At 44.3% G+C, this 8892-nt stretch overlaps 1 protein-coding gene across 2 annotated transcripts; it reads right to left on the reverse strand.

Annotated features, from left to right (window-relative positions):
• Positions 1-1441: 1441 nt before the first annotated feature.
• prss56 (serine protease 56) lies at positions 1442-8550 on the reverse strand. Of its 2 annotated transcripts, none has more exons than XM_036005622.1 (14): positions 8189-8550; positions 6295-6453; positions 6007-6174; positions 5561-5750; positions 5328-5436; positions 5035-5191; positions 4691-4833; positions 4393-4552; positions 4093-4281; positions 3770-3961; positions 3374-3576; positions 2468-3047; positions 2235-2341; positions 1442-2078 (listed from the first exon to the last, which is right to left on the reverse strand). In XM_036005622.1, exons 1-14 carry the CDS (start codon positions 8289-8291, stop codon positions 1905-1907), a joined length of 2634 nt encoding a protein of 877 aa, XP_035861515.1. In that variant the 5' UTR covers positions 8292-8550; the 3' UTR covers positions 1442-1904. The 2 variants fall into 2 exon arrangements, with proteins under 2 accessions (XP_035861515.1, XP_031137223.2); XM_031281363.2 differs by having other exon boundaries at positions 5920-6174; positions 8189-8548.
• Positions 8551-8892: the final 342 nt, after the last annotated feature.

Here is an 8892-nt window from a genome sequence, read left to right on the forward strand (position 1 = left end):
TGTGTGTGTTTCCCAGCGAAAGTCAAGGCTGATGGGATGGGTTGTGGTTTAGAGGAATGGTTGGGGGTTGGTGGGGGAGTTGATGATTGTTAGGGTTAAATCCAAGAGTTTATTTCCAGTAACTGCATAGCCAGCTGTCACAACAAACACACACACACACACACACACACACACACACACACACACACACACACACACACACACACACACACACACACACACACACACAGGCAACATGACATGCACATAGTTTGGGCATTGTAGTAAAGGCATGGCTGCCCTCCAGTGTTAAGGTACACCATCAAGCCACAGTCTGTATTATAACTCTGTTTAGTGCACCTGGCTGTTGTCATTCAGACGTCCACATGAACAAACTAACACTCATGGATTCTGTGACGGCGAATTTAGCACATCAGTGTTCTATAAAAAGCTAACTTTTTCCACCCGAAGCCATTGTCAAAAGTGTTCTCGGCAGGAAGATTAGACGATAAAGAGAGGGAGACAGCAGCAACATTGTGTGTGTCTGCCAGCCAGAAAGTTCAAATAAGCCGTACAGTGGACAAGAGAACAGGTGATAAGTCTTGTTCATTTACAGCCCTCTGTCTGTGATGACTGGCCAGGTTCTGTGTCATTACTCTGCGTGTGTGCGTCGCAATTACTTGTCCCTGCCATGATTTGGCACACTTCCCACATACACATAAACACACCAGGCAGAGGCAGGAGTTGCAACAGAAGTACGTGTGAGTGTTTCCTCAGCTGTTCCTCTCATATCTCTGTATATCCCTATTTTAGCATTTGGACCAGGCAGAAAACTACCACAGATTACTGGGCAGATATTAGTTAGTTTTTTTGGGCTCATTCAGCCTATCATCACCACGATCAAACAGTGGCAACCACAGCGAGGCGGATAACAGTAAACACATTATGTAGCAAAGACGGGGCGCGCCTGCAACTCAAGGGTGTCACTTCCTCAAGCAACAGATGTCTTTACTCGCAATGCCTTGACTCATGACAGACAATAAGAGACTCTAAAGGTCAGCTTAGTTATGTGTCCAGTTACAATTCCCTGTCCTGGAAATAAGGAGTGAAGACAGGAGGGGGTGGGAGGTACTGGCCAGTACAGGACAGCAGCTGCTGTGTTGATGGTAAAGCTTACCCTTAAAGGGTTGGAGGATTTAGGTCAATCTCGGGTCATAAAAGGAACCAATCAGCATCGACACCTGACTTGAGAGAGTACGTGTGGGTGTCAGCAAAACAGCTGTGCACCAGCAGCAACATACTGCAGGATTAGCAGCATTGCTGTCAGTTAATTTAAATATCTCACATCAAAAGTAAAATTTGATGACTACAGATTACCACAACACTCAACACAACATGCTTTAGCATTAATAACAATTTTATTTATATATAGATTTTCTTTTCATTTTTTTTTAACAAAAATACAAATGCTTTTCTCTATACAAATAAATATGGTAAGGATAAGGTAAGAATACAAATAATATATACAGTCTGTGTGCTTCACAAGAGGCTCAACCTTTGCAAAAGACAATATGAATAACTTATCATTTTGTACAGATTCATAAGTTAGACAAGGCAGTGTCTCCAACCACATAAAAAAAAAAATCCTGTGGCACGATGGGTGGGCTATAGTTGGATTGATACATTCATGGTTGTGTTTTCATTTTGAGCCAAAGTCAGGCTCTCAGATAGGGGTAAAACAAAATAATGCTTATTTCACAAGAGACAGCAGAAGAAGTAAAGTTTGAGTGAGTGTGCGAAATATGTGCGTCTCTCTGTCCCATGATGAGGCTTTTCTGGTGCAAACAGGTCTCCTTGAGAGTCGTGCTATCATCTCTCATTTGAGTCAGTCTTTTATTTTTATCTCACTTGCTGTTATGATAAAGTTAAGTCTTCAGTGCCTCCAGTGCCAAAGCGATGATTCTTGGCACACTGCGGTAGAATGACTCGTTCTCTAGGCCCACAAGACTGTAGAAGGTCAAAGGTCGTCCGCCCACTACTGCTCTGACTCGTGCCTGGTAAAGTCCTCGATCGTTCTTGGAGCTCAGATCAACTAACACCTGAACAAAAAAGAGACCCAACAAGGCAAAGAGAGAGAGAGAGAGAGAGAGAGAGAGAGAGAGAGAGAGAAAAAATTAGTACATTAGAAATGTTCTTTTTACCAGTGCATACAGTATTTACTTCTCTTAACTTCTCCATTTTACACGTTAATTTACCTCTTGGAAATTCATGCGTAGGTTCTTGCTTGGGATGCTTAAGACCCAGCTGTAAGAGTCTCTGACCTGGTTGACTTGCTGTGAGGACTCTCTCACTCCAGGACAAACTGCAGGAACAAACAAAAACATTTCATTTGAGAAATAACATTTACCCATGAACAAATATTACATGGATTATTTTGTGAAAGTATTTAATAAACGTGATATCAGAAACTAGTAGGTGTGGCACATACTTTTCACACCGGCCCCAGGTATCTGCCTCTTGCGAAGAAGGCTCCTGTATTTTCTGTGAAGGCTAAATGTCTTTACAGTGTAAACAGCTTGTCTGGGGTCAGCGGTCGTCTCTGTGTGAGCACCCACATTGCCTGGCTGAACGACAGATGTCGACTGCACTGGGAGCGGTAACGCTGAAGATTTTAATTCTGTTCCGTCTTCATGCTCAACAAAAGTAAAATCCTCAGAAGTGGTGCTCCATTTTACATCAGGAGAAGCGTCGCTATTGGACGAGGTTTGACTTTGTGGCACATCTTCTGTCACAATTTCATCTTGTGTGCTTAATTTCTCAAATTCATTCATCAGGGCTGTTAGAAGTGACCAAGGCTCCTGGGATTCCTGGGAGGAGGAGGAGGAGGAGGGGACTGGTGCTCCAGTAGAAGATGTAGTTAAAGGGGGACTGTTGGGAGAATCCTCCTGGAGGTAGACTGTATCCAAATGCAGGATGGGAGGAGCAGCTCTGGAGTACAGTTTGGAGCGCAGAGCTGAGATAACAGATTGAAATTGTCCCTCCAGCTGATGTACTGAGGAGTCCTCTGTCTGGAGATGATGTGTAAAAAGTTGGATATTAAGTTTAGCTTCAAATAAATCCACATCAAAACATTGTAAGTAATTGCCATGTCTACATCTTCAATCACTGGCGTCCTACATTTCTCTTTTATGAATTTCTCCCTGTTGAATGCTCAAGCAAAAATGATGACTTGGATGATGATGATTGATATTGCAAGGCTTATATTAATACTTAATCAATAAACCTGACCTCTACCTCATCACTGATTTATATCTGAATATCATTTTTTTAAAATGACGTGATGTGATATAATACGATGCAACCTCATTTGCATTTGGACATTTTAGAAATGTACCTGTAAGAAAAGGTTGTCCTCCTGTCTTGTTGGTGTGGAGGAGATGTCTGTGGATGTGTCAGTGTGTTGTTTGTCCAGGTCTTCAGCCATGTTTCTCAGGTATTTCTCCCAGTCATCCACTGAGGGCCCCACCTCTCTGAATAAGGCTGGGGGAACTGGAGAAGGACCCTGTTCTGTTGGCACCACAGCTCCACCTAGCTGTTCTACATGTAATAAAACACATGTGAGAATAGTGACCAATAAAACAACACAATTTCCTAATACTGTATAAGAAATGCACCTGAGAAAGTTATACTGCAAAACACTGCAGGAAGTGAATGATTGTTTACTGTAGGTTATCTATGCATTTTAAGCCCGGATAGAAAATGGAATAACACAATTCTGTCAATCATGTACCTTTAATCTGTGTGAGACCATGGCTCAGGCCCAGGTCCCTCCTCTCTCTAGTGTGAGTGAAAGCTGTGCTGTAGATGTGCTCCACCAGCTGAGGCAGAGTCTTGGTGAAGAAGGTCAAGTCAACTTTGTCCCGGATGTAGTCCTCTGCCCTCTGGAGCAAGTCCAACAGGGTTTGTAGGAACGAACGCAACTCTGGATGGCAGAGAGTGAGCAACAGATCAGAAACCTCTACAGCATCACCTCAAAGCAACATGAATAATAAGTAATGTATTTTGTTTTTGTTCTACATCCATCAAACTAAGCTTTTAAATAAGAGTACTCACGACATTTCTTAAAGCGGGTGAGGCACTTGTCCTCAGCCATTCGGCTACAAGCGCTGGCAGACTGACCAGGGGGGCAGGTCAGGGTATAGAAGCGACAGATAGAGCTGAACTCCGACCTCTGCTCCTCCTCCGTCATTTCTGTTGTCTTTAGAAGCTCCGGACATGTTGGCTCCCTGCTTCCAAATGACTCTAATAAAAGATACATCGATTGTATTGCAAAGATTTAATATTAATATTCAGACGTATGTTGTGAGTCAAAATATTTTAGTTTCCGTGGTTTTTTTGTTGCTTGAAACTCACTCTGTATCTCAGTCTGAATCCAGTCGGAGAAAGCAGACACCCGTGTGTAGACTCCAGGCTTGCCCTTCTCTCCGCAGCCGTCTCCCCAGGAGGTAATGCCGTAGAGCTGGAACCGACCTGAAATTCGATCCTGGTAGATCAGCGGGCCTCCAGAATCTCCCTATAAGTGTCATAAAATCCCTCAAAAGTTAACAAAAAGAAGCTTATCTTTAGTCTGGCTACAGAAAATGGCTTGGGTGTTCACAAACAAAAAGGTAACTAACTAGGTAACTAACTCAGAAAATGTTGTTGTGCCCACCTGACAGGAGTCTATGCCTCCAGAGAGATAGCCAGCACACAGCATAGTATTGGTGACTAGTTCTTTGCCAAGGGCACTCTTACAGGTGCTCTGAGGCAGTAGGGGAACCTTGGCCTCCATCACCACGTCAGCAGACGGGCCATCTGTAGAGAAAGATTATATTTATATGTTATATGTTGTTAATAAATAGGTTTAAATATTTAGACAAATTTGCTAACTCACAGTCCTCATCAACAGCACATATTCTTTCAAAAAGGTAACAAAAAGCATTTAAGCTTGCTCGCAGACAACTAAGCTATGAATAACTCTAAAGTGAGAATCCATGTCAATTATCTCCCACTCACCCTCATAGAGGGAGCCCCAGCCTGCCACCAGACATGGACTGCCAGTAGGGGGCTCCATGCCAGAGGGGAGACACACCGGAGTGACACGGCTGGACAGGACCACTGGGGATGTCAGCTCCACCAGGGCTATATCGTTGTTAAATGTCTTTGGATTGAACTGCAGGAGGTGGAGAAAGTTTGATCGATTGAATGAGTTAAAGAATGACCAGGGAGATGTGATGGGATAGATAATACTATATTTTGCCTATTCCTATACCACTATGTACACTGTATCCCACACTTTGGATTGTTACCTTAGGATGAGGGATGACGCGATTCACTTTGAGAAGCTGCTCATCAGGGTCAGTCTTCGTGATGTCAAACTCGCCCACCACGGCTGTCCAGTAGCTCTCGCTTCGGCTGCTACAGAGGTCAGAACAATACGAGAGAGTGAGAGTGAGAGAGAGAAAAACACCTATAATAAGAAAAATTAAAGATCTTATTATAATTGCGGAAAAAAAACAGTGATGCACAAATGCACACTCACCCAGCAAAACAATGAGCAGCAGTGACCACCCAGGAGCTGTCCACCAGGACCCCTCCACACATCAGGCCACCATCTAACTGGAGGTTGACCAGCCAGGGCCAGCTGCCTGGAGGAGCAGGCGAGCCGCCCACGATCCGCGAGCGAGGCTGTGTGATGTTTTGCACCGTGGACGACCTCTGACCACACACTGCTGCTGGGACAGAGAGAAACAGATGGTTCAAAAACTGCAGCAAAATCTGCTTTTTGTGAAGAAACTTTGAATACTGGAGTTTTGCAAATGAGCCTCACGCCTCTTCACTGACAGAGATTATCTGTATGAATGCATGAATACTTCTTTGTGAATACATGTATACCCTCACCCTGTGCATGCGTCTGTGTAGCAGGTTCCAGGTTCTGCATTGTGTTAAGCAGGCTGCACTGGAGGACACGGGCGCTGCAACTCTCACCCATGATCCTGATGCAGGTCTCTTTGTCCAGTTCACCAGGTGGGCAGCGATGCTGATAGTATGCACAGGCCTGGCTCAGAGCCCAACTCCGCTCAGCTTCATCCTGAAGCTTCTGGGCTTTACTGATGACATCACAGATAGGTTCTGATAAGGCATTGGCAGGAGACGCTGTTGGGCAAGAAGGAGAGTTATGGACGTACTGAGAAAGCATTTATTGGTAATAGAGGACAACGTGACGCTCAAGATGCTCAAGAATGGAAAGGGCAAGAAGAGTAATATTTTACTTACAACAGGACCCAGACAGCTGTCCACAGTCCTGAAACAAACAGGGAGCACAGCCTCGGCAGCCTGCTTCAGCCTGACTTCTCTCAGATGATGCACGCTCAAGAGAGGACAAGGCACTAGTCATGGCCGCCTCTAGAACCACGGTGCCACGATCAGACAGAGCTGCAGGAGAGGACAGGAAGAAATAGAAAAGAAAGGGCAAAAATGTGAGACAAGCTAGGGAATAAGAAGAGGAGGTATCGTGAGAGAGACAAAGACACAGACACAAGAGCCAGAACGATATATACTGCAATGGTCAGGCTGATATGCAGATATAGTGTATGTCGGCCAATTCACGAAATTGCAGTACAATAGCATAGACAAGTATGTGATAATGCCTCCATTACAACTGTCCTGGTCAGTAAATATCTTGGTAACAACTGCTTAATAAACCAATTTAAGGAATTCTTATAAAAATGTTTGTGTATGAAATACATATTAACATTCAATCAGTAGTGGCCTGGTTGGGCTCCAGTGCATAATGGAGGCTTTTCAGAGTAATAGATTTTTGATGAATGCATGTACATTTACTGAATTCTGAACAAGATAGGACAGACATCTAGGTCGTTACATGGAACACCGTCGTTTTCTGTGCGAACGTTACGTGTATATGTGAGCATTAGTATAAACTGGTGCTGCTTTCTGGTTGAGCATTAGTATAAACTGGTGCTGCTTTATGGTATGTGTGTGAGTAGCCCCGTTTTTCTCATGCTGCTCTTTGAGTCATTGGCAGCGTGTTAGAGAAGCTAGCTCACGCTCAGCGCGCTGGTGAGGCTTCTGCAGACACACATCAATCAGGCCGCCGACCCGGCAGCCCCCCTCTGTGCCGCACCACATCACAGGATAGGCCACTAACAACAACAATGCTGATTGAAGACTTAATTAGAAGGCCAGGGCTGAGCTGGCAGAGGCTGGCAGGCAGGGACAGGCTCTAGGGGCACGGGCTGGCAGCCCTGGGGTGGCTGGGACCCCGAGTCCCCTTGTTCTAAACACTCTAAACACACATTGCCATCACCAGACGTTTGTATGAAGGCTCTGCTGTACTCAGCACTTCAACCAGAGGTCCCTCACTACTGTGCTTTACTGCAGGAGTTACGTTTCTCTGCAGTAGCTCTCCTGTCCAAGAAAGTGCAAAAATGACAAATGTAGGCTAAAGACAAAAACACACAACGGATAATAATATTTCTATTCTTTACTGCTTTGATCACCGAACAAAACATATGAAGATGAGTGCTGAAAACCAGTCTAATGAACTGTGTTGTATTATTTATTTTAAGGTTAGACACCTGCTGCTCATCAGTAAAAAACTAAAGCATACTGTATGTATCCAAGAATATCAGCAATCTCCCAACTTAAATAACAAAGTAAGCCTACAGCAAAACAAAACATTTCTATATTTCTTGTGTGTCAGCTGCTTGGCCAAAAAGTATCTACACGCACCAGATGTGTGCATATAATTCAATTTTAAGCTAATAATACTGGCTATCTCATCAGGATTGGAAGTATCACCAGATGTTTTGTCCGCTCACTACTCGCTACAGAGATATTAATGCCTTTGAAGCATCACAGCATCACCAGTGTTTGGTTTGCAGGGTTCTCACTATGATGCATTAAATAAAAAAAGATAAAGATTAGTCTATAAGACATTTCAAAGTACTGTATATATCCTTAAGTAATTTCAACTTAGTTAGCTCCACCCAACCAGGATATCAGCAAGACGTAGAAGTTTAAAATGCAGTAATCAGATTTCCAAACTATACCTGTCAATGATCTTGAAACTGAAACTGATCTTCACATATATTACCATAATTGAAAAAAAAAAAACAATACAAAACTTGTGTAAGTTTAGAAAAATTACCTTTGAGTGCACTCTGGGGCATCCTGTAGACCTCTCGACCTGTCGGGGCTCCCAAGGGCAAGCAGTCGAGTCCCATAAGCAGCAGTGATATCAGCAGCAGCATGGTGTCAGAGCATCAGACCTCCACTCCACAGTGACAACAAGCAGACAGGCAGGAGACACGCTGAACGACCAAAAAGGATGCAGAGATGCTGGAGCTGAGGCTAGGCTGCAGTGTTTCCAGGTCCTTGTTGTCTGGTTGTTCTCTGCAATCCTTAACTGGCTCCGTCCTCCTGATTCTTTGGACTCTCTCCCACACTGTGGTGCAGGGCATCTGTCTGTAAGTTTACTTAGAGGAACAATAGGTGCCTGGAGTGGTCCCTGGTATATATAGAGTCCCCAGGGGAACACCAGTAAGAGGGAGGGGGTGAGGATAGGAAAGAGAGAGGGAGAGGGAGGGAGAAATGCTCCCATGGCCAATACACAAACAGATGAATTCATTAAGACTGTGACAGCAAATCGGGTGCAACTTGCCAAGGCTGGACATTACAAAGAGGTTTGGTTCTATGAAAAGAGACAGAGGGAGGGAGAGAGAGATGCACATAGGGAGGGGGGGAGAAGGGGAAGGCGGAGTGATTGGCTGGGCGGCAGGAAAGGGGGTGTTGTTTGAATTAATTAATGTGAGAGGAAGAGGGAGAACGCTATGCAGATAAGGATATGGGCTG

This window comes from Sander lucioperca, chromosome 9 (assembly GCF_008315115.2).
Source record: "Sander lucioperca isolate FBNREF2018 chromosome 9, SLUC_FBN_1.2, whole genome shotgun sequence".
NCBI classification, from domain to species: domain Eukaryota; kingdom Metazoa; phylum Chordata; class Actinopteri; order Perciformes; family Percidae; genus Sander; species Sander lucioperca.

Bases quoted from the DNA above. Each gene is read 5' to 3' on its own strand.
- prss56 (XM_031281363.2), bottom strand. From the start codon at position 8,291: ATGCTGCTGCTGATATCACTGCTGCTTATGGGACTCGACTGCTTGCCC. The intron at 5,192-5,327 runs GTAACAATCCAA...CACCTCCTGCAG, and splicing joins GCGTCATCCCTCATCCTAAG to TTCAATCCAAAGACATTTAA. The intron at 3,048-3,373 runs GTACATTTCTAA...CATCATCTCCAG, and splicing joins AGGACAACCTTTTCTTACAG to ACAGAGGACTCCTCAGTACA.